The sequence below is a fragment of the Lampetra planeri genome, chromosome 28, assembly GCF_965212315.1.
Source record: "Lampetra planeri chromosome 28, kcLamPlan1.2.h2, whole genome shotgun sequence".
Taxonomy (NCBI): Eukaryota; Metazoa; Chordata; class Hyperoartia; order Petromyzontiformes; family Petromyzontidae; genus Lampetra; species Lampetra planeri.
In genome coordinates, this window is record NC_136134.1 from 103,491 (window position 1) to 130,024 (window position 26,534).

Below are 26,534 nucleotides of genomic sequence, written 5' to 3' on the forward strand. Positions count from 1 at the left end.
TATATAACGCGAAATCGCACAAAATCGATAATCGGACCGATTTAAAGGCGACGGACGAAAAATCGTAAATGCCTACGTTCACCACGGGGCCGGGGGTGTGCCCACCTGCAAAATTTGTTCTTCCTAAACCCCACGGCCCGAGCGCCAAATCCCTCCAAAGCGAGCGTACGCAGAGGGACAGACGGACAGACGGACAGACGGACAGACGGACAGACAAAAAGTGACGTTTATAGGTTAGATGTTACACTTGTTTAGCAAGGAAAGCGTCACTGAGTCTAAAGGTTTTTGTAGGGTCATGCCAAGTGTTTGCAGTAGGGGGCGATGTTGCTACACGGACGGACGGACGGACGATATAATCTGTTGTAGGCTGGTCCACTTCGTTCCTACCAGTAAAACCTCTTACTACAGCAACTCTCTCTCCCACTTCAGCAAAACATTTTCTTGCAGTGGTTTTCCCAGCTGATGATGATTGCTTGTGTTGCAATGGAAACGTCGTGATTTCATTTATTTTATTTTACACCTACGTGACTTTACCGAAAAAAACAAAGAGTATAGATACCACTGGTTTGTTACGTTCTGCAGATGTAGATGCCACTGGTTCTTAATGTTCTGCAGATGTAGTTTCCACTGGTTTTTCACGTTCTGCAAATGTAGATGCCACTGGTTCTTCATGTTCTGCGGATGTTGCTGTCACTGGTTCTTCATGTTCTGTAGATGTAGATACCACTGGGTCTTCACGTTTTGTAGATGTAGATGCCACTGGTTCTTCACGTTTTGTAGATGTAGATGCCACTGGTTCTTCACGTTCTGTAGATGTAGATGCCACTGGTCCGTCACTTTCTTTAGATGTAGATGCCACTGGTCCTTCACGTTCTGTAGATGCCACTCATTCTTCACGTTCTGTACATGTAGATGCCACTGGTTCTTCACGTTCTGTAGATGTACATGCCACTGGTCCGTCACTTTCTTTAGATGTAAATGCCACTGGTTCTTCACGTTTTGTAGATGCCACTCTTTCTTCACGTTCTGTATATGTAGATGCCACTGGTTCTTCACGCTATGTAGATGTAGACACCACTGGTTCTTCACATTCTACAGATGTAGATGCCACTGGTTTTTCATGTTCTTTGGATGTAGATGCCAATGGTTCTTCACGTTCTGTAGAGGCCACTGGTTCTTCACGTTCTGTAGATGCCACTGGTTCTTCATGTTCTGCAGATGTAGATGCCAGTGGTTTTTCACGTTTTGTAGATGCCACTGGTTCTTCACGTTCTGTAGATGTAGATGCCACTGGTTCTTCACATTCTGCAGATGAATATGTCACTGGTTCTTCATGTTCTGTAGATATAGATGCCACTCATTCTTCATGTTCTGCAGATGTATATGCAAATTGTTCTTCATGTTCTGCAGATGTCGATGCCACTGATTCTTCATGTTCTGCAGATGTAGATACCACTGGTTCTTCACGTTCTGTAGATGTAGATGCCACTGGTATTTCATGTTTTGTAGATGTAGATGCCACTGGTTCTTCCCGTTCTGTAGGTGCCACAGGTTTTTCCTGTTCTGTTGATGTAGATGCCACAGGTTCTTCACGTTCTGCAGATGTAGATGTCACTGGTTTTTCACGTTCTGTAGATATAGATGCCACTGGTTCTTCACGTTCTGTACATGTAGATGCCACTGGTTCTTCACGTTCTGTTGATGTAGATGCCACTATGTCTTCACGTCCTGTAGATGTAGATGCCACTGGTCTGTCACGTTCTGTAGATGTAGATGCCACTGGTTCTTCGTGTTCTGTAGATGTAGATGCCATTCGTTCTTCATGTTCTGCAGATGTAGATGCAAATGGTTCTACATTTTCTGCAGATGTAGATGCCACAGGTTCTTCACGTTCTGCAGATGTAGATGCCACTGGTTCTTCGTGTTCTGCAGATGTAGATGCCACTGGTTCTTCATGTTCTGCAGATGTAGATGCCACTGCTTCTTCATATTCTGCAGATGTAGATGTCACTGGTTCTTCACGTTCTGCAGATGTAGATTCCACTGGTTCTTCACATTCTGCAGATGTATATGTCACTGGTCCTTCACGTTCTGCAGATGTAGATGCCACTGGTTCTTCACATTCTGTAGATGTAGATGCCACTGGTTCTTCATGTTCTGTAGATATAGATGCCACTCATTCTTCATGTTCTGCAGATGTAGATGCAAATTGTTCTTCATGTTCTGCAGATGTAGATGTCACTGGTTCTTCATGTTCTGCAGATGTAGATACCACTGGTTCTTCACGTTCTGTAGATGTAGATGCCACTGGTTTTTCATGTTTTGTAGATGTAGATGCCACTGGTTCTTCCCATTCTGTAGGTGCCACAGGTTTTTCCTGTTCTGTTGATGTAGATACCACTGGTTCTTCACGTTCTGCAGATGTAGATGTCACTGGTTTTTCACGTTCTGTAGATATAGATGCCACTGGTTCTTCACGTTCTGTAGATGTAGATGCCACTGGTCCGTCACGTTCTGTAGATGTAGATGCCACTGGTTGTTCACGTTCTGCAGATGTAGATGCTACTGGTTTTTCACGTTCTGTAGATGTAGATGCCATTGGTTTTTCATGTTTTGTAGATGTAGATGCCACTGGTTCTTCCCGTTCTGTAGGTGCCACAGGTTTTTCCTGTTCTGTTGATGTAGATGCCACTGGTCCGTCACATTCTGTAGATGTAGATGTCACTGGTTCTTCCCGTTCTGTAGGTGCCACAGGTTTTTCTTGTTTTGTTGATGTAGATACCACTGGTTCTTCACGTTCTGGAGGTGCCATAGGTTCTTCATGTTCTGTTGATGAAGATGCCACTGATTCTTCATGTTCTGCAGATGTAGATACCACTGGTTCTTCACGTTCTGTAGATGTAGATGCCACTGGTTTTTCATGTTTTGTAGATGTAGATGCCACTGGTTCTTCCCGTTCTGTAGGTGCCACAGGTTTTTCCTGTTCTGTTGATGTAGATGCCACAGGTTCTTCACGTTCTGCAGATGTAGATGTCACTGGTTTTTCACGTTCTGTAGATATAGATGCCACTGGTTCTTCACGTTCTGTAGATGTAGATGCCACTGGTCCGTCACGTTCTGTAGATGTAGATGCCACTGGTTGTTCACGTTCTGCAGATGTAGATGCTACTGGTTTTTCACGTTCTGTAGATGTAGATGCCATTGGTTTTTCATGTTTTGTAGATGTAGATGCCACTGGTTCTTCCAGTTCTGTAGGTGCCACAGGTTTTTCCTGTTCTGTTGATGTAGATGCCACTGGTCCATCACGTTCTGTAGATGTAGATGTCACTGGTTCTTCCCGTACTGTAGGTGCCACAGGTTTTTCCTGTTTTGTTGATGTAGATACCACTGGTTCTTCACGTTCTGGAGGTGCCATAGGTTCTTCATGTTCTGTTGATGAAGATACCACTGATTCTTCATGTTCTGTAGATGTAGATGACACTGGTCCGCCACGTTCTGTAGATGTAGATGCCACTGGTTGTTCACGTTCTGCAGATGTAGATGCCACTGGTTTTTCACGTTCTGCAGATGTAGATGCCACTGGTTTTTCATGTTTTGTAGATGTAGATGCCACTGGTTCTTCCCGTTCTGTAGGTGCCATAGGTTTTTCCTGTTCTGTTGATGTAGATGCCACTGGTCCATCACGTTCTGTAGATGTAGATGCCACTGGTTCTTCACGTTCTGTAGATGTAGATGCCACTATGTCTTCACGTTCTGTAGATGTAGATGCCACTGGTTCTTCACGTTCTGTTGATGTCGATTCCACTGGTTTTTCATGTTCTGTAGATGTAGATGCCACTGGTTCTTCCCGTTCTGTAGGTGCCACAGGTTTTTCCTGTTTTGTTGCTGTAGATACCACTGGTTCTTCACGTTCTGGAGGTGCCATAGGTTCTTCATGTTCTGTTGATGTAGATGCCACTAGTTCTTCATGTTCTGTAGATGTAGATGCCACTGGTCCGCCACGTTCTGTAGATGTAGATGCCACTGGTTGTTCACGTTCTGCAGATGTAGATGCCACTGGTTTTTCATGTTCTGTAGATGTAGATGCCACTGGTTTTTCATGTTTTGTAGATGTAGATGCCACTGGTTCTTCCCGTTCTGTAGGTGCCACAGGTTTTTCCTGTTCTGTTGATGTAGATGCCACTGGTCCGTCACATTCTGTAGATGTAGATGTCACTGGTTCTTCCCGTTCTGTAGGTGCCACAGGTTTTTCTTGTTTTGTTGATGTAGATACCACTGGTTCTTCACGTTCTGGAGGTGCCATAGGTTCTTCATGTTCTGTTGATGAAGATGCCACTGATTCTTCATGTTCTGCAGATGTAGATACCACTGGTTCTTCACGTTCTGTAGATGTAGATGCCACTGGTTTTTCATGTTTTGTAGATGTAGATGCCACTGGTTCTTCCCGTTCTGTAGGTGCCACAGGTTTTTCCTGTTCTGTTGATGTAGATGCCACAGGTTCTTCACGTTCTGCAGATGTAGATGTCACTGGTTTTTCACGTTCTGTAGATATAGATGCCACTGGTTCTTCACGTTCTGTAGATGTAGATGCCACTGGTCCGTCACGTTCTGTAGATGTAGATGCCACTGGTTGTTCACGTTCTGCAGATGTAGATGCTACTGGTTTTTCACGTTCTGTAGATGTAGATGCCATTGGTTTTTCATGTTTTGTAGATGTAGATGCCACTGGTTCTTCCAGTTCTGTAGGTGCCACAGGTTTTTCCTGTTCTGTTGATGTAGATGCCACTGGTCCATCACGTTCTGTAGATGTAGATGTCACTGGTTCTTCCCGTACTGTAGGTGCCACAGGTTTTTCCTGTTTTGTTGATGTAGATACCACTGGTTCTTCACGTTCTGGAGGTGCCATAGGTTCTTCATGTTCTGTTGATGAAGATACCACTGATTCTTCATGTTCTGTAGATGTAGATGACACTGGTCCGCCACGTTCTGTAGATGTAGATGCCACTGGTTGTTCACGTTCTGCAGATGTAGATGCCACTGGTTTTTCACGTTCTGCAGATGTAGATGCCACTGGTTTTTCATGTTTTGTAGATGTAGATGCCACTGGTTCTTCCCGTTCTGTAGGTGCCATAGGTTTTTCCTGTTCTGTTGATGTAGATGCCACTGGTCCATCACGTTCTGTAGATGTAGATGCCACTGGTTCTTCACGTTCTGTAGATGTAGATGCCACTATGTCTTCACGTTCTGTAGATGTAGATGCCACTGGTTCTTCACGTTCTGTTGATGTCGATTCCACTGGTTTTTCATGTTCTGTAGATGTAGATGCCACTGGTTCTTCCCGTTCTGTAGGTGCCACAGGTTTTTCCTGTTTTGTTGCTGTAGATACCACTGGTTCTTCACGTTCTGGAGGTGCCATAGGTTCTTCATGTTCTGTTGATGTAGATGCCACTAGTTCTTCATGTTCTGTAGATGTAGATGCCACTGGTCCGCCACGTTCTGTAGATGTAGATGCCACTGGTTGTTCACGTTCTGCAGATGTAGATGCCACTGGTTTTTCATGTTCTGTAGATGTAGATGCCACTGGTTTTTCATGTTTTGTAGATGTAGATGCCACTGGTTCTTCCCGTTCTGTAGGTGCCACAGGTTTTTCCTGTTCTGTTGATGTAGATGCCACTGGTCCGTCACATTCTGTAGATGTAGATGTCACTGGTTCTTCCCGTTCTGTAGGTGCCACAGGTTTTTCTTGTTTTGTTGATGTAGATACCACTGGTTCTTCACGTTCTGGAGGTGCCATAGGTTCTTCATGTTCTGTTGATGAAGATGCCACTGATTCTTCATGTTCTGCAGATGTAGATACCACTGGTTCTTCACGTTCTGTAGATGTAGATGCCACTGGTTTTTCATGTTTTGTAGATGTAGATGCCACTGGTTCTTCCCGTTCTGTAGGTGCCACAGGTTTTTCCTGTTCTGTTGATGTAGATGCCACAGGTTCTTCACGTTCTGCAGATGTAGATGTCACTGGTTTTTCACGTTCTGTAGATATAGATGCCACTGGTTCTTCACGTTCTGTAGATGTAGATGCCACTGGTCCGTCACGTTCTGTAGATGTAGATGCCACTGGTTGTTCACCTTCTGCAGATGTAGATGCTACTGGTTTTTCACGTTCTGTAGATGTAGATGCCATTGGTTTTTCATGTTTTGTAGATGTAGATGCCACTGGTTCTTCCAGTTCTGTAGGTGCCACAGGTTTTTCCTGTTCTGTTGATGTAGATGCCACTGGTCCATCACGTTCTGTAGATGTAGATGTCACTGGTTCTTCCCGTACTGTAGGTGCCACAGGTTTTTCCTGTTTTGTTGATGTAGATACCACTGGTTCTTCACGTTCTGGAGGTGCCATAGGTTCTTCATGTTCTGTTGATGAAGATGCCACTGATTCTTCATGTTCTGTAGATGTAGATGACACTGGTCCGCCACGTTCTGTAGATGTAGATGCCACTGGTTGTTCACGTTCTGCAGATGTAGATGCCACTGGTTTTTCACGTTCTGCAGATGTAGATGCCACTGGTTTTTCATGTTTTGTAGATGTAGATGCCACTGGTTCTTCCCGTTCTGTAGGTGCCATAGGTTTTTCCTGTTCTGTTGATGTAGATGCCACTGGTCCATCACGTTCTGTAGATGTAGATGCCACTGGTTCTTCACGTTCTGTAGATGTAGATGCCACTATGTCTTCACGTTCTGTAGATGTAGATGCCACTGGTTCTTCACGTTCTGTTGATGTCGATTCCACTGGTTTTTCATGTTCTGTAGATGTAGATGCCACTGGTTCTTCCCGTTCTGTAGGTGCCACAGGTTTTTCCTGTTTTGTTGCTGTAGATACCACTGGTTCTTCACGTTCTGGAGGTGCCATAGGTTCTTCATGTTCTGTTGATGTAGATGCCACTAGTTCTTCATGTTCTGTAGATGTAGATGCCACTGGTCCGCCACGTTCTGTAGATGTAGATGCCACTGGTTGTTCACGTTCTGCAGATGTAGATGCCACTGGTTTTTCATGTTCTGTAGATGTAGATGCCACTGGTTTTTCATGTTTTGTAGATGTAGATGCCACTGGTTCTTCCCGTTCTGTAGGTGCCACAGGTTTTTTCCTGTTCTGTTGATGTAGATGCCACTGGTCCGTCACGTTCTGTAGATGTAGATGCCACTGGTTCTTCACGTTCTGTAGATGTACATTCTGTAGATGTAGATGCCACTGGTTCTTCACGTTCTGTTGATGTCGATTCCACTGGTTTTTCATGTTCTGTAGATGTAGATGCCACTGGTTCTTCCCGTTCTGTAGGTGCCACAGGTTTTTCCTGTTTTGTTGATGTAGATACCTCTGGTTCTTCACGTTCTGGAGGTGCCATAGGTTCTTCATGTTCTGTTGATGTAGATGCCATTGGTTCTTCATGTTCTGTAGATGTAGATGCCACTGGTCCATCACGTTCTGTAGATGTAGATGCCACTGGTTGTTCACATTCTGCAGATGTAGATGCCACTGGTTTTTCACGTTCCGTAGATGTCGATTCCACTGGTTTTTCATGTTCTGTAGATGTAGATGCCACTGGTTCTTCCCGTTCTGTAGGTGCCACAGGTTTTTCCTGTTTTGTTGATGTAGATACCACTGGTTCTTCACGTTCTGGAGGTGCCATAGGTTCTTCATGTTCTGTTGATGTAGATGCCACTGGTTCTTCATGTTCTGTAGATGTAGATGCCACTGGTCCATCACGTTCTGTAGATGTAGATGCCACTGGTTGTTCACATTCTGCAGATGTAGATGCCACTGGTTTTTCACGTTCCGTAGATGTAGATGCCACTGGTTTTTCATGTTTTGTAGATGTAGATGCCACTGGTTCTTCCCGTTCTGTAGGTGCCACAGGTTTTTCCTGTTCTGTTGATGTAGATGCCACTGGTCCGTCACGTTCTGTAGATGTAGATGCCACTGGTTCTTCACGTTCTGTAGATGTAGATGCCACTATGTCTTCACGTCCTGTAGATGTAGATGCCACTGGTTCTTCACGTTCAGCAGATGTAGATGCCACTGGTTCTTCACGTTCTGTAGATGTAGATGCCACTGGTTCTTCCCGTTCTAGAGGTGCCACAGGTTCTCCGTTTTCTGTTGATGTAGATGCCACAGGTTCTTCACGTTCTGCAGATTTAGATGTCACTGTTTTTTTTGCACATATCTCTGAAACGTTCGTAAGTCCAACGTCTGTGAGCGGAGGCAGTCTCTCTGCACAGATGCTCGGTCGTAGACGACACTCACCGTCTTGACCATTCTGGGTGTGAATCCCCTCCTTGCCGCTCGCTCCCCGTCCAGAGCAACGTTCTGTTGACGAACATCGCGGACGGCATCGTCAGGGTCAGGAACTTCGCCTCAAGCTTCTTTGTGAACGGCAAAAGTGAGTGGACACCCCCCACACGCACAAACATGTGTGAGTGGGTGTGGTTTGGTGGAGACACCCACACACACCCACCCACTCACTCACCCACCCACCCACCTACTCATCCACCCACTGATACCCCCACCTACTCATCCACCCACTGATACCCCCACACACCCACCCATCCACCCACCCGCACATCCACCCACTAATCCACCCACCCATCCACCCACCCACTGGCCCATCCACCCACCTGCTTACCCACCCACCCATCCACCCACCTACACATCCATTTGCCCATCAACCCATCTATCCATCCATGTGTAATGTAGTAACTCGGCGGGAGACGACTTCACGGGTAGCACACTCTTTATTTCACCAACTTCGGTTCACAGGCGACTAACACCCACTGTAGTATCTCGGGTGACTAACACCCACTTGGTTACTCGGGTGACTAACACCCACTTGGTTACCCGGGTGACTAACACCCACTTAGCTACTCGGGTGACTAACACCCACGTGGTTACTCGGGTGACTAACACCCACTTAGCTACTCGGGTGACTAACACCCACTTGGTTACCCGGGTGACTAACACCCACTTAGCTACTCGGGTGACTAACACCCACGTGGTTACTCGGGTGACTAACACCCACTTAGCTACTCTGGCGACTAACGCCCACTTAGCTACTCTGGCGACTAACGCCCACTGAGCTACTCTGGCGACTAACGCCCACTGAGCTACTCTGGCGACTAACGCCCACTGAGCTACTCGGGTGACAAACACCCACTGAGCTACTCGGGACACACCCTGCCGGGGTGTCCGTCTCGACTGTGGGTCCCCCAGTCCCGACCCACGTGGGCGTCGAACCACGGGTCCCACAGTCTCGCCTCCGAGCCACACAGGGCCCCGGTCCCTACAAGGACAGCGGGACTAGGGGTCTCGGGGCACTATCTCTTCAACTCCGTCTTCGATCTTCAACTGGTTAACAACCCCGAGTGCTCTCGCGCGTCCCCCTTTATACCCCACCTGCGGACGTCGCTGAGAGCACCCATCCTATTTGACCAATCACTGGGCACTCGCTACGATCCTGTTTTCCCACATCTCAGCGTGCCTCACCACCCACGCCGCGCCGCCCCGTCATCCGTCACTCCCGGCGCGCGCGTCCATACCACGCCCACAACGCGTGCCCAACCCCGCACCCCGTGCCGCCCCGTGATCCATCACTGTCACAGTCGGCGCGCGTCAACACCACCACTACATCACCCCCTACCACATAGCTCGCAGCCGACCCGGCTGCTATAAAAATATACAACACCCCCTCCCCCCAGTGTGCCCCGTAACACAACAAGAAGAACAACAACCAACGTAACAACACAACACAACGCGAACACTGCGATCCGCAACCATCAACCAATGCCACTACACAACAACAGAACAATATATACAATCCGGCGAGTGACAATACCAAATGTGTATGCAGAAAAGAAAAATAATTTTTTTTTTTTTCTTCTCCCGACTCGTGCAGCGTCCCATTCTTTCCGAGCGTCCCTAGAACGGGACATGACCCCGGCAGAGGGGGAACACCGGGCGAGCTCGGTGTTGAAAAATGTCTTCATGAAAAGTGTTGTGCCCTAGCCCGAGTCCGCCTTGCCGGTCCGTCGTACGGCACCAGACGCGGTTGACCGTCCGGCGGTGCCGGCAGTTCAGGAAGGCACGGGCCAGGCATCGGGGACCCGCGCGTGCCGCGGGGTTCCGGTTCCCGACGGTCAGCAGCCGTCAGGCCCGAGACACCTGGGGGAGGGTCAGGTGGAGACACGTGAGGATCAGCCTGCGACACATCCCTCCCCGAGTCGACGGTCACATCACACGCCCGGTCGTTACGGCACAGAACGGGGTCACACGGTGCCGCATAGGGCTTCAGTCGGGAGGGGTGCACGTACCAACGGCGTTTTCCCCATTTAATCTGTATACTCTGGGGTCGTGCAACCCACACAATTTCCACCGGTCCCCTCCAAGGTCTCAACAATTTGGGGGACATAGCCAACGGTGCATGTGGACAATGCAGCCAGGCCTTATCGCCTGGTTTCCAATCGTGCGTATGCACCCTCCGTCCATGCAATCTCTCGTTCGCGATTTGCCGAGACCGCGAATTCAATCTCGCCGCCTACCGCGCTTCAGCCAATTTGGCGATATTAAATTTGATGTGGTCTGCCAATTTTGATTTTGCACGTGGCTGGGAAATCCCCAGTTGGACGTCCATGGCCGGATCGGCCTCCCGCCCATACATAAGAAAAAATGGGGAAAACCCCGTCGCCGCATGAGGGGCCATTCGATAGGCCGCGAGTACCCCCGGCACCTGTAAGTCCCAATCAACCTGATCGTCGCAGACCTGTTGGCACAGCATAGACGTAATCGTCCTGTTTAGACGCTCAACCATCCCGTCAGTCTGCGGATGGTACGGGGAAGTCCGCACTTTCTTTGTACCCAACAGGTCGCACACCTCGCGCAACAAAACGCTCGAAAAATTATTTCCTTGATCCGTCAGCAAGCGTTCGGGGGCGCCCTTGTCCAAAACATAACCCTGGACGAAGGCGTCCGCAACCGCTGCAGCCGACTGGTTGGCGAGTGGCCATGCCATGGGCCATCGGGTGAAGTACTCTACGCCAACCAGCAGGAACCTATTTCCCCTCGGCGTAGCAGGAAAGGGCCCCAAGATGTCTAACGCAACCAATTCGTTTGTGCGCGAAACTTGAATGGATTGCAGCGGTGGATTAGCTGCCAATGGTGGGGGTTTTCTTCGGGCGCACCCTACGCATCCCTTAAGAATGTTCGCCACGTCGTTACCCATCCCCGGCGAATAATAGTCTCGCTGGATTAGGGCGAGCGTTTTGTGAAAACCCAGATGCATGAGTCGTTCATGAGCAGCCAGAACGACCCTACCCCGCATAGCAAAAGGCACAACAAGCACGTGACGCCGGGACATGTTGTCCCACTTCATCAAGAGGCCCTGTCTGCACACCCAGGAACCGACCCGCGCATCCCCTAACTCGGGAGCGTCAACTTTCCGACGTAGCGTAAGCAGGGAGCTGTCGGACATTTGGAGACGGCCCCACTCAATGAGGGGCAACGATAACAGCGAGTCCCTCCCCGTGGGAGCGTCGACACCCGGGGTGTCAGTGGCGGCGAGCGCCAACTCCCGCGGTGTCGGCGACCGGGGGTTTACACCGCGCCGATCCCAGCAAACATGCGCAGTCCGTGCGCGGTGGCAACCGCGACAAGGCGTCCGCATTTGAGTGCCGTAATCCCTTGCGGTAAATCGTCGTGAATTGGTAGTCCTGAAGGACCTCCAACCATCGGGACAATTGGCTCGATGGCTGCGCCACCCGCAAAGCGTATTGGAGAGCCGCATGGTCCGTACGAACCGTAAAATGACGGCCGTAAAGATACGGCCTGAATTGCTGTGTAAAAAACACAATCGCTAACAATTCACGGCGAGTCACGCAATAGCATTGTTCGGCGGGGGAAAGAACTCTACTACCGTAGGCGACCACCCGTTCGACCCCCCCGACCACCTGTGAGAGCACTCCCCCGATACCCGTGTTGCTGGCATCCGTGTCAAGCAAAAACGGTTGTGTGAAATCGGGGTAACACAAGGGGGGAGCCTGCACCAAGGCATCACGAAGGGAGCAGAACGCAGCCTCCTCTTCCGCCCCCCAGTGAAACCGCACACCCTTAGCCGTCAAAGCGTGCAGGGGCCTGGCTATGGTGGCAAACTGCTTGACAAAACGACGGTAATAGGAGGCGAATCCAATAAAGCTGCGAACCTCCGTGACCGAGGGTGGCGTTGGCCATGAGCTGACGCAGTGCGTCTTAGCAGGGTCTGTCGAGATCCCTGAACGACTCACGATATGGCCCAAATACCTGACCGATTCCCGAAGCAGAAAACATTTAGACGGCTTTAATTTAAGCTTAGCGAAACGCATCCTGAGGAACACCGCTCTCAGTCGCTGGAGGTGCTCCTCAAAAGTCCGGCTGAAAACGATGATATCGTCGAGATAAATCAAACAGGTGTCCCATTGGAGGCCCGACAAAACCAATTCCATGAGCCTCTGGAACGTGGCGGGAGCGGAATGTAAGCCCATGGGCAAACGGTTGAATTCAAATAGGCCACCAGGTGTCCAGAAAGCGGTTTTAGGTTTAGATTCGTTATCGAGGGGCAATTGCCAAAATCCGGAAAGCAGATCGAGTGTGGAAAAAAACTGTGCTCCCGCCAAGGCATCCAGCGACTCATCCATTCTGGGGAGCGGATACGCATCCGCCATCGAGATTTTATTTAAACGGCGGAAATCGACACAGAACCGCAAAGACCCGTCCTGTTTTTTAACTAGGACAATAGGAGCACCCCACGGACTGGAAGAGGGCGAAATAATGTCGGCCGCCAACATATCATTAACCGCCGACTGCACATGCTCCTTCTCGGTTGGCCTGAGCCGGAAGGGATTCTGTCGAATAGGGGCCGCGTCCCCCGTAGCTATGTGGTGGCGCAACAGGTCTGTGCAGCCGATATCGTACTTATGTCTGCTGAACACATCAGCAAACTCGAGTAGCAAACCCCTCAATGCTCCCAATTGCACCTTGGACAAGTTAGCAGACCCGGCACACAACGAGTCCAACCACTCTGTCCCCTCATCACTTGGAGGATGCGACTCGACACTGAAATCGGCGTGAGCAACGAGCTGTTCCTCAATGGGTAGCGGTGCGGCGTGAGCCAGCACCGTTCCCTGCGTAATTATGGCCGGCCGCGACCCCGTATTCAGGACCATTACGAACGGCTCACTGTCCCCTCTCACCATGGTTTGAGCTACCGCCAAGTCGAGGCCCCTTTTGGCCCTGTTAGACGGCCCCAACAGTACTCCCTGTGCCCCCGCACCCACCCCGAGCGGTTTCCTCAACCGAAGGGGTACCAACATTTGCGATCCCGGGGGCACCCGTACAGTCTGAGTTGCCAGCGCCTGCACCATCGCACAAACCGTGCGTATTTTGGTAGGGCTTGTCAAGAACGCAACCCGCCGTCCCGACGGAAGCTCAATGCAGGCCTGATCTATGAGAATTTTGATGGGCATTTTGGACAAAAAGTCCGTACCTAGCAAACAAGCAACGGCCAGCGATGATGATACAAAAATAGGGCCCGCCAATTTGATGTCACCAATGCAAATAGTCGCCCGAATCTGGCCGATGATCCCCAGGGATCCCCCATTCGCCGCATAAAATGGCACGTCCACAGGCAGAAGGGGTCGACTTTGGACGGGAAGAATGTTATAAATAAGGTCCGAAATGATAGTGGCCGACGCACCCGTGTCCACAAGCACCCGGACCTCAACCCCGTCAATAATCCCGGTTTCCACGGACGACCCGGCCGACGCAGCCACTATCCTGTGGGCCAATTCGGACCATTCGACTGCTTGCGGGCCGTGTACGGACCCCCCCCGCCGAAGTGAACCCCCGGCACCCAGCCGCTGACCCCCCACCGCCAAGCGGCGACCCGAACGTGCCGCGTATGTGGACCGGGCGTGTGAGGTGCCGCGACTAGCCGGGTTTAGTTGGGATGACTTGTGGGCCTGGTCGTCGTCCCGACGTGGTCCCGTGGCGCGCAGACGCGGGGCCCGGCACCCGGCTGCGACGTGACCCCGAAGGCCGCAGTTGTAGCAGACGACGAGGGACGTCGTAGGTTTCGGTTGCTCCAGCTTGCGGGATGAACGTGTGGGTGAACGACCTCCCGTTCTCCACTCCCCCGGACGCGATACAGCGAAGGCCTGCTCCCGATCCGCAGCTGGCTGAGGCTCGGCGATCGTGGCGGCCAGTGCCGCGTTCTCCGCCAATTTGCAGACGACCGTCGGCTTGCGCTTGAGGACCTCGTACGCGTGAATACTCGTGGCGATCGCCAGGGAGCAGATATCCATTTCGTCTGCCACATTGATGGGGACTCCCAACTCGTGGGCCAACGCCAGCAGCTGCTCCGTCACCATGGCGTCCTTCCCCTCCTTGTCCATGCGGGGAAAAGCTGCGTCCGCCAAGGCGAGCAGCGCCGTGCGATAGGCGAGCGTTGTTTCCCCAGCCACCTTCCGCCGATCGTAGAATTGGTGGCGGCAGGTCGAGGGCGGGCCGAACACCCTAGCCATCAGGTGTAGCGCGGCCTGTAGCGTTGAGCGAGACGACCTTGGGGCCGATGTGAAGGCTGCAAGCGCGTCGTCGTCGAGCATCGCTGGCAGAGCGCGCAGGGCAGTGGTGTCGGACCACCCCGACATTTCTTGATGTGCGAGGAACCTTCGGTGGAAGGCTCCCCAGTCGCCTCCGTCTGCCTTGAACGCCGACAGCGCGGGCAATCGTTGCTGGAGGACTCGGTCGTCGTCGTCGTCGGAACGATTTTCCCCCGCGCCACTGTGGTTGTACAAAATGTCGGCTCTGTCAGCAGTCGCACCCTGGAGAGCTCCGGCGCGCGCCGATGACGCGGGCCGCGCTGAGTGGAGATCTCCGGCCACGTGGTGTCCCCGTTTCCCGCCAAACAATGGCGGTGCCTCAAAAACGGCGCCAACCTCAAAACTTTTGGCGCGAAGCGCCTTCTGGCGGGAACCCTCCAGCCGCGCCGCCTCCTCCAAACCCGCAGCCGTCCCTCCGCCGGCTGGAACGGAGATCTCCGCCAAAACTGCAGCGGCGGCGAGCAGCAACTCCGCCAGGCGGGAGTGCGCGTCCTGTAGGCTGGTGTCGGAGGCGAGCTGAGCGTCGGCCATCGCCGCGAAGTGCTGCATCGGCGGCAACTCCTCGTCCTCTCCTCCCGAGGTTGGTGTCTCCGGTACGCCGTCGTCTTCCCGATCTCGCTCGTGGGTACGGGTAGTCTTCCTAGTATCCATTCTTCTTGAAGACAGGTTTACTTCTGACGCCAGTTGTAATGTAGTAACTCGGCGGGAGACGACTTCACGGGTAGCACACTCTTTATTTCACCAACTTCGGTTCACAGGCGACTAACACCCACTGTAGTATCTCGGGTGACTAACACCCACTTGGTTACTCGGGTGACTAACACCCACTTGGTTACCCGGGTGACTAACACCCACTTAGCTACTCGGGTGACTAACACCCACGTGGTTACTCGGGTGACTAACACCCACTTAGCTACTCGGGTGACTAACACCCACTTGGTTACCCGGGTGACTATAACCCACTTAGCTACTCGGGTGACTAACACCCACGTGGTTACTCGGGTGACTAACACCCACTTAGCTACTCTGGCGACTAACGCCCACTTAGCTACTCTGGCGACTAACGCCCACTGAGCTACTCTGGCGACTAACGCCCACTGAGCTACTCTGGCGACTAACGCCCACTGAGCTACTCGGGTGACAAACACCCACTGAGCTACTCGGGACACACCCTGCCGGGGTGTCCGTCTCGACTGTGGGTCCCCCAGTCCCGACCCACGTGGGCGTCGAACCACGGGTCCCACAGTCTCGCCTCCGAGCCACACAGGGCCCCGGTCCCTACAAGGACAGCGGGACTAGGGGTCTCGGGGCACTATCTCTTCAACTCCGTCTTCGATCTTCAACTGGTTAACAACCCCGAGTGCTCTCGCGCGTCCCCCTTTATACCCCACCTGCGGACGTCGCTGAGAGCACCCATCCTATTTGACCAATCACTGGGCACTCGCTACGATCCTGTTTTCCCACATCTCAGCGTGCCTCACCACCCACGCCGCGCCGCCCCGTCATCCGTCACTCCCGGCGCGCGCGTCCATACCACGCCCACAACGCGTGCCCAACCCCGCACCCTGTGCCGCCCCGTGATCCATCACTGTCACAGTCGGCGCGCGTCAACACCACCACTACACATGCACCCACCAACCCAGCCATCCACCGACCCAGCCACTTACCCATCCACTGACCCACTCACCCATCCATCTATCCATCCATCTATCCATCCATGCACCCACCCATCCACCCACCCATCCATCCACCCATCCATCCATCCACCCATCCATCCATCCACCCACCCATCCACCCACCCACCCACCCACCCATCCACCCACCCACCCATCCACCCACCCATCCACCCACCCATCCAGCCACCCACCCACACACCCATCCACTCACACACCCACTCACCCACCCACTCACCCATCTATCCATCCATCCACCCACCCATCCATCCACCCACCCACCCATCCATCCATCCATCCACCCACCCATCCATCCATCCACCCACCCACCCACCCATCCACCCACCCACCCAGCCACTGACCCAGCAACCCACTCACCCACCCACCCATCCATCTATCCATCTATCCATCCATCCACCCACCCACCCACCCACTCATCCACCCATTCATCCACCCACCTATCCACCCACCCAGCCATCCACCCACCCACCCAGCCATCCACCCACCCACCCAGCCATCCAGCCACCCACTCACCCACCCACTCACCCACCCACCCAGCCAGCCAGCCATCCATCCATCCATCCACCCACCCACCCACCCATCCACCCACCGACCCCCACATCCAGCCACCCACCCACACACCCATCCACCCATACACCCACTCACCCATCCATCTATCCATCCACCTACCCAGCCATCCATCCACCCACCCAGCCATCCATCCACCCACCCACCCAGCCATCCACCCACGCACCTACCCATCCATCCATCCACCCACTCAGCCATCCAGCTACCCACTCACCCAGCCATCCACCCACCCATCCAGGCATCCACCCACTCTTCCACCCAGCCATACACCCACCCACCCATCCATCTATGCACCCACCCACCCATCCACCCACCGACCCATCCAGCCACCCACTCACTCACCCACTGACCTGCCCATCCAGCCATCCACCCACCCATCCACCCAGCCAGCCATCTACCCACCCACTCACCCACCCACTCACCCCCACCCAACCATCCACCCACCCACCCAGCCATCCACCCACCCACCCAGCCACCGCCCCAGCCACCCAACCCACCCACCCACCTACACACACTTACCCACCTACACACACGTACCCAGTCTACATTCATCATCATCATCACCGCTGCTGTTGTTGTCGTCTGCACAGCCTCACACGTGGGAGCAACCCTCGCATACGTGGCCCCTGAGGTGCTTCTCGGCTACCCGGCGACCTGTGCTGTGGACACATGGTCGCTGGGATGCACCGTAGCCAAGCTGGCCACCGACAGGGACCTCTTCCTCTCGTTCAGCCGCGACGACCACCTGGCATGCTGTATCGAGGTGACTGGAGAGCCTCCCTGGGGGGCCTCGAGCGACGACCTGGCCCACAGCCAGCCAGTCACCCAGCTAGTCACTCAGTCACCCCACCCTGTCAGCCAGTCACCCAACCAGCCACCCTCCCACTCACCTACCCACCCACCTACCTACCCATCCACTCACTCACCCACACACCTACCCACCCACCCACCCATCTACCTACTTACCCTCCCACTCACCCACCTACTTACCCAGCCACCCACCCACCTACACACCCACGTAACCACCCACTCACCCACCTACCTACCCACCCACTCATTCATCCACCTACCCACCCACTCGCCCACCCCCTCACCCACCCACCCACCTACTCATTGACCCACCCACCTACCCACCTAGTCACCCACCCACCTACACACCCACCGACCTACCCACCCACTCACTCACCCACCTACCCACCCACTCACCCATCCACTCACCCACCCACTCACCCACCCACTCACCCACCCACTCACTTACCCACCCACCTACGCACCCATTCACCCACCCCCCCATACCCACCCACCCACTCACCCCCCCACCCACCTACTCACCCATGATGCTAGATGCGCTGAGCAACAACGATAATGTCACGTTCAGGTCTTCCGTCGTACGGCCGATGAAAAACGTAGCTCAGTGGGACCTTACCTGGTGAAATAAAAATAATTCAGTTTTAGTGTGGGTCTCTGTGGATTCCAATGATTATATATGAGTCTCTGGACCTCTATGGGTCTATGTATGGGTCTCTGTGTGTCCGTATAGGTCTCTGTATGGGTCTCTGTGAATCTGTATGGGTCTCTATGAGTCCCAATGGTTCTATATAAGTCTCTGGATCTCTATGGATCTCTCTATAGGTCCCCGTGTGTAACACGCGTGTAACATCCATGTAACATGCGTGTGTCTCTCTGTGTCTCTGTCTTGAAACGGTTGCACAGATCCTGGGCATGCCTCCAAAAGAAATGGTGGAGAAAGCTCGCAAAAGAGCGGCCTACTTTGGTGAGTTGAAGGGTGGTGTGATGGTGGTGTTGTGATGGTGTAGAGGTGGTGTGGTAGTTGTGGTGGTGTAGAGATGGCAGTAGTGAGGTGGTGGTGTGGTGGTGGTGAGGTAGTGGTGAGGTCGTGGTGGAGAGGTGTTGGTGGTGGCGATGGTGGTGGTGGTGTGGTGGTGGTGAGGTGGTGGTGTGGTGGTGAGGTGGTGGTGTTGTAGGGGTAGCGGTGTGGTGGTGAGGTGGTGATGGTGTGGTGGTAGTGTGGTGGTGGTGGTGAGGTGGTGTTGTAGGGGTAGCGGTGCGGTGGTGAGGTGGTGGAGAGGTAGTGGGGGTGAGGTGGCGATGGTGGTATTGTGATGGTCCTGGTGGTGGTGTAGAGGTGGCAGTGGTGGTGGTGAGGTGGTGGTGTAGTGGTGGTGGTGATGTGGTGGTGTTGCAGGGGTAGCAGTGTGGTGGTATGGTGGTAGTGGTGGTGTAGAGGTGACAATGGTGGTGGCGAAGTGGTGGTGAGGTGGTGGTGGTGTAGGGCTAGCGGTGTGGTGGTGAGGTGGTGGTGGTGTAGAGCTAGCGGGGTGGTGGTGAGGTGGTGGTGGTGTGGTGGTGGTGAGGTGGTGGTCGTGGTTTGGTGGTGGCATAGAGGTGGTAGTGGTGAGGTGGTGGTGTTGTAGGGGTAGCGGTGTGGTGGTGAGGTGGTGGTACTGGTGGTGGGGTGGTGGTGAGGTAATGGTGGTGAGGTGTTGGTGGTGGCGATGGTGCTGGTAATGGGGTGGGGGGGCCTGGGGGGAGGGAGAGGGAAGAGCTGGGGGTTTGGGCCCACTCAGTAACGACCTGGGTGGGTCAATTAAGAACCGTCACGTGGGTGGGTAGATGGGTAGATGGGTAGGTGGGTAAGTGTGTGCATGGGTGGGTAGGTTGTTGGTAGGTTGGTGAGTGGGTGGGTAGGTGGGTAAGTGGGTGGGTAGGTGGGTATGTGGGTCAGAGGGTCGGTGGATAGGTGGGTGAGTGGATGGGTAGGTGGGTAGGTGGGTGAGTGTGTGGGTGGGTGGGTAGGTTGGTGAGTGGGTGGGTAGGTGGGTGAGTGGGTGGGTGGGTAGGTGGGTGAGTAGGTGGATAGGTGGGTGGGTGAGTGGATGGGTAGGTGGGTAGGGGGGTGAGTGGGTGGGTAGGTGGGTGAGTGGGTAGGTGGGTGAGTGAGTTGGTGGGTATGTGGGTGGGCATGTGGGTGGGTGAGTGGGTAGGTGGGTGAGTGAGTTGGTGGGTATGTGGGTGGGTATGTGGGTGGGTGAGTGGGTGGGTGGGTGATGTGGTGGTTGGTGACACTGTGCGTGGCTCTCTCTGTGTGTCTCTCTTTCCGTCTCTCTGTCTCTATTTCCATCTCTCTGTCTCTGTGTGTATGTGTCTCTCTCTCTGTCTCTCTTGCTCTTTCTATATATCTTTGTTTATCTCTCTGTCTCTTTCTCTCTCTGTGTGTATGTATATCTCTCTCTGTCTCTGTCCTACAGACGAGGCCGGCCAGCCTCACTGCCCGGCCAGGAAACGACTCCCGGCAAGTGTCCCCCTGCATTTGGTGCTGCGGGGATGTGGAGCTCAGCTAGTGGCCTTCATTAGCAGCTGCCTGCAGTAAGAACCTAGACAAATACCCCCCATGTAGCCTCAAGCAGACTGTAGGGGCAAGTGCTGTTAGTAGTAGCGAGTAGCAGCACCTATACACAAAGATCCCCGTGTTGCCTCTACCAGGCTGTAGGGGCAAGTGATGTTATCAGTAGCAAGTAGCAGCACCGCCTATGAAGGCTACTGGCACTGTGGCACACACAGAGGAGGTGGGTGGCCAGTACCACCACGCCCGGCCACCTTTGTCTCGCCAGTGGCGATGTTTACAGACCGCTAAACCAGGTGCTCATTTGAGGCTGAGTCGACCTAGGGGAGGCCCAGGACCGTTTCAAATAATAGAATCGCTGTCAATGGTGTTGGCCGTGAGCAGGAATCTAACTCGGGTTTCTGCCGGGTTCATAGCACCACCGCTCTCCATTACACACACACACACGTACACACACGTACAGATGGGAACATCAAATCCTCACCTCCCCTCTCACCATCCCCCCGCCCCCCCAGGTGGGATCCAGAACTCCGCATGACACCGGAGCAGGCACTGAGTCACAGCTGGCTCCAGAACGAGGCCACCCCCACCACCATTGTGGCCACCCCCCACCACCATCCAGACCACCCCCACCACAATCGAGGCCACCCCCACCACCATCGAGGCCATACCCACCACCATCGAGGCCACCCCCACCACCATTGAGGCCACCCCCACCACCATCGAGGCCACCCCCACCACCATCCAGGCCACCCCCACCACCATCCAGGCCACCTCCACCACCATCCAGGCCACCCCGACCACCATCCAGGCCACCCCCACCACCATCGAGGCCGCCCCAACCACCATCGAGGCCACCCCAACCACCATGGAAGCCACCCCCACCACCATCCAGGCCACTCCCACCACCATCGAGGCCACCCCCACCACCATCGAGGCCACCCCAACCACCATCGAGACCACCCCCACCACCATCGAGGCCAACCCCATCACCATCGAGGCCACCACCAGCAAGGCCACCCCCACCATCAGCGAGGCCACCCCCATCAGCATCGAGGCCACCCCCACCACCAGCGAGGCCACCCCCACCACCATCCAGGCCACCATCAGCGAGGCCACCCCCACCACCAGCGAGGCCACCCCCACCACCAGCGAGGCCACCCCCACCACCAGCGAGGCCACCCCCACCACCATCGAGGCCACCATCAGCGAGGCCACCCCCACCACCAGCGAGGCCACCCCCACCACCAGCGAGGCCACCCCCACCACCAGCGAGGTCACCCCCACCACCAGCGAGGCCACCCCCATCACCATCGAGGCCACCATCAGCGAGGCCACCCCCACCACCAGCGAGGCCACCCCCACCACCAGCGAGGCCACCCCCACCACCAGCGAGGCCACCCCCACCACCATCCAGGCCACTCCCACCACCATCCAGGCCACCCCCACCACCATCGAGGCCACCCCAACCACCATCGAGGCCACCCCCACCACCATCGAGTCTTTCCCCACCACCAGCGAGGCCACCCCCACCATCAGCGAGGCCACCCCCATCAGCATCGAGGCCACCCCCACCACCGGCGAGGCCACCCCCACCATCGGCGAGGCCACCCCCACCACCGGCGAGGCCACCCCCACCACCAGCGAGGCCACCCCCACCACCATCCAGGCCACCATCAGCGAGGCCACCCCCACCACCAGCGAGGCCACCCCCACCACCAGCGAGGCCACCCCCACCACCAGCGAGGCCACCCCCACCACCATCGAGGCCACCATCAGCGAGGCCACCCCCACCACCAGCGAGGCCACCCCCACCACCACCACCAGCGAGGCCACCCCCACCACCAGCGAGGTCACCCCCACCACCAGCGAGGCCACCCCCATCACCATCGAGGCCACCATCAGCGAGGCCACCCCCACCACCAGCGAGGCCACCCCCACCACCAGCGAGGCCACCCCCACCACCAGCGAGGCCACCCCCACCACCATCCAGGCCACTCCCACCACCATCCAGGCCACCCCCACCACCATCGAGGCCACCCCAACCACCATCGAGGCCACCCCCACCACCATCGAGTCTTTCCCCACCACCAGCGAGGCCACCCCCACCATCAGCGAGGCCACCCCCATCAGCATCGAGGCCACCCCCACCACCGGCGAGGCCACCCCCACCACCGGCGAGGCCACCCCCACCACCAGCGAGGCCACCCCCACCACCAGCGAGGCCACCCCCACCACCAGCGAGGCCACCCCCACCACCTGCGAGGCCACCCCCACCACCAGCGAGGCCACCCCCACCACCAGCGAGGCCACCCCCACCACCAGCGAGGCCACCCCCACCACCAGCGAGGCCACCCCCACCACCAGCGAGGCCACCCCCATCACCATTGAGGCCACCCCCACCACCAGCGAGGCCACCACCATCGAGGCCACCCCCACCACCATCGTATCTATCCCCATGACCATCGAGGCCACTCCCATCACCATCGAGGCCACCACCAGCGAGGCCACCCCCACCATCAGCGAGGCCACCCCCATCACCATCGAGGCCACCCCCACCACCATCGAGGCCACCCCCACCACTATCCAGGCCACCCCCACCATCATCGAGGCCACCCCAACCACCATCGATGCCACCACCATCGAGGCCACCCCCACCACCATCGTATCTATCCCCACGACCATCGACGCCACTCCCATCACCATCAAGGCCACCACCAGCGAGGCCACCCCCATCACCATCGAGGCCACCCCCACCACCAGCGAGGCCACCCCCATCACCATCGAGGCCACCCCCACCACCAGCGAGGCCACCCCCAGCACCAGCGAGGCCACCCCCACCACCAGCGAGGCCACCACCATCGAGGCCACCCCCACCACCATCGTATCTATCCCCATGACCATCGAGGCCACTCCCATCACCATCGAGGCCACCACCAGCGAGGCCACCCCCACCATCAGCGAGGCCACCCCCATCACCATCGAGGCCACCCCCACCACCATCGAGGCCACCCCCACCACTATCCAGGCCACCCCCACCATCATCGAGGCCACCCCCACCACCATCGAGGCCACCCCCACCACTATCCAGGCCACCCCCACCATCATCGAGGCCACCCCAACCACCATCGATGCCACCACCATCGAGGCCACCCCCACCACCATCGTATCTATCCCCACGACCATCGAGGCCACTCCCATCACCATCGAGGCCACCACCAGCGAGGCCACCCCCATCACCATCGAGGCCACCCCCACCACCAGCGAGGCCACCCCCATCACCATCGAGGCCACCCCCACCACCAGCGAGGCCACCCCCACCACCAGCGAGGCCACCCCCACCACCATCGAGGCCGCCCCCATCACCATCACCATCGAGGCCATCACCAGCGAGGCCACCCCCACCATCAGCGAGGCCACCCCCATCAGCATCGAGGCCACCCCCACCACCAGCGAGGCCACCCCCACCACCAGCGAGGCTACCCCCATCACCATCGAGGCCACCCCCACCACCAGCGAGGCCACCCCCACCACCAGCGAAGCCACCCCCACCACCAGCGAGGCCACCCCCATCACCATCGAGGCCACCACCAGCGAGGCCACCCCCACCCCCAGCGAGGCCACCCCCATCACCAGCGAGGCCACAACCACCACCAACGAGGCCACCCCCACCACCATCGAGGCCACCCCCACCACCAGCGAGGCCTTTGGAGCTACTCATCCACGGTGAGACGCCCTCTGTATGCTCAGTGCAGGGTCTCTGAGTATGGGTCTCTGTGGGTCTGTATGGGTCTCTATGAGTATGGGTCTCTGTAGGTCTATGTGGTTCTACACAAGTCTCTGGATATCTATGGGTCTCTATGAGTACGGGTCTCTATGCATCTGTATGCATTTAGAGTATTTTGGCTGCCGCTATGAATCCCCACGTGACGATGATGATGATGATGATATCGGCCACTTGGTTGAGCTGCTTTAATTTGTGATGGCCAGGTCCACTTCTGGCCGTGGGGACCGACTGCGACCGACTGCGACCTCTGGTTATAGTAGCAGCGTGATGATGATGATGCGCCGCTGTGGTGCTGCTGCCTCTCTCTCCACAGAGCTGAGTCGGAGAAGAAGCCCCCATCATCATCATCACTGGAGGAGGATGAGACAGTGAAGGTGGAGGATAAGGAAAAGGTGGAGGAGGTGGAGAAGGAGGTGGAGGAGGAGGTGGAGGAGGAGGTGGAGGAGGAGGTGGAGGAGGAGGTGGAGGAGGAGGAGGAGGAGGAGGTGGAGGAGGATCAGACTGAGGAGGAGGAAGAGGATCAGACTGAGGAGGAGGAAGAGGAGGAGGATGAGACTGAGGAAGAGGAGAAGATGCAAGTGGAGGAGAAGACAGAAGAGGAGGAGCAGATGGAAGAGGAGGAAGTGCAACAGCAGCAGGAGAAGAAGAAAAAGAAGCGAGGGGGCCTGGCCCAAATGGGCAGGGCGCTCCGCTCACTCTCCTCGATCTTCCACCTGCTGCTGTGTGGTGGACGGCCCACGGCAGAGTAGCGGTGTGGTGGTGGTGGAGTCGGTGCCAACCACCACGACCACGGGCAGCAGCACCGCACCACCCACCCAGCCACACACACACACTCACCCCACACTCACCCCACACACACACTCACTCACCCCACACACACACCCACTTACCACACTCACTATCGTGGGGACCAGCTGTGGAAGACGACTGAAGAGCGGCCGCCAGACATGGACTGGCAGAGGCGTAGCTAGAATATTTTGCGCCCGGGGACGAACTATAAAATTGGCGCCCCCCCCCCCCCCCCCGTTTAATCACATTTTCCTATTACATCGAATAAGGAATAACAATTTTAATGAAACATTGTATTTAAAGGAGCAAATTTATAGAAATTATATTACATGGCTCACTCAGTCACTGTCGTAGACTGGTTGACATGATCTACAAAAGATACATTTTTCTTGATTTCACTGTCGCAAACTGGTCAATCACGTAATCAAAATCTGTTTTTTCCAATGTTTCTCTTTCAACGCTAAGAAGAGCAAGATCACTGAGACGATCTTGTCCCATTGAAGCACGCAAATACGACAAAATAAGTTTCAATTTGCTGAACGACCGCTCACAGCTTGCAATTGAAACTGCTATTGTTAATAAAATTTGCAGTGAAATTCGCAAATTCAGAAATATGTCGTCTCCATAAAACACAATAAAACCAAGAAGATCCAAAGGAGTTTCTGGTAGAACTTCATTCTGGTTACTGAGCAGCATTTTGCAATCTCCAATTTCTGTGAAAAGTTTGTGGCCATTGATGTCGGTGTCATAGAAATTTCCAAAATCTGTGCAATTTCGACGAATTGCATCGACATCTGTGTCGGATAGAAGAGTTTTGACGTCCAGCAGAAATCCAAATTTTGTGTTCAGGTCTTTTAGTCGTAAAAACCGTGTTGACATCTCCTGTTGAAGTCGATAAAATACACTTCATAACGCGCACAATTTCTTCTTCTGCTGAAAGTCCTGCATCTCTTGCCAGTTCTCCTGGCATCTTCCGACGTCGCCTAATTCTTCTGTCCACAGCGATCCCCCAGGCTGTGCATCTTGTTTTGGCGTTTTCTACAGCAACTTGGCTCAAATCATCACGAAGCTTGACAAATTCATGCTCCAAAGATTTAAGATCAGTTGCTGCTTCCTTGAAATTCATAGTAGGTTCCTGTAAGCGCTTCTGAACACGATCAATTTTTCCAAGAATGACATTCCAGAAATGTAATAAAACTATGAAGTTAAAATTTAATACGCATGCTTGTGTAGTGAGTTACACCTGTAACTGTTCTGCATCACTTCTGGTTTCAGGCGTCATAGTTACGTCCTCCGATAGTTTGTCTAGCAGCCCTACTAGTTCATCCAGTCCTTCATAGATAGCTTTACCAGCTTCTGATCGTGCACTCCAGCGTGTTTCAGATTCCCGCTTTACTGTGATGGGCACAGCTTGTTTTAACTCTTCCCAACGAATTGTTGAACGAGAGAAAAACAAATATATACTTTCAACTGTTCCAAAAAATGTGACGACAAGTGGATCCTGTTAAGCTGAGTGTACTCCTGCTAAGTTTAAGCTGTGGTTGTCACAGTTGACAAACAATGCTCTGCGATTTTTGTCACATATTCGTTGTTGAAGGCCGGATACATGCCCAGTCATCACAGCAGCATTGTCATAACATTGTGCCCGACAGTCGGC

General features: G+C 54.6%; 1 protein-coding gene and 1 long non-coding RNA gene across 2 annotated transcripts in view; both read left to right on the forward strand.

Moving 5' to 3' along the window:
• The window catches only part of LOC144728242 (dual specificity tyrosine-phosphorylation-regulated kinase 3-like), a 58,401-nt gene extending 45,228 nt beyond the window's left edge, over positions 1-13,173 (forward strand). Inside the window, exons 8-9 of the mRNA XM_078607548.1 lie at positions 11,597-11,700; positions 13,119-13,173. Of these exons, the coding sequence (XP_078463674.1) occupies positions 11,597-11,700; positions 13,119-13,173 (159 nt within the window). The remainder of the gene's footprint in view (positions 1-11,596; positions 11,701-13,118) is intronic.
• Positions 13,174-17,527: 4,354 nt separating this feature from the next.
• Positions 17,528-20,291, forward strand: LOC144728271 (uncharacterized). Its single transcript, XR_013587502.1, has 3 exons — positions 17,528-17,700; positions 18,651-18,711; positions 20,207-20,291. It is a non-coding gene; the product is annotated as an uncharacterized LOC144728271 (long non-coding RNA).
• The last annotated feature ends 6,243 nt before the right edge of the window (positions 20,292-26,534 follow it).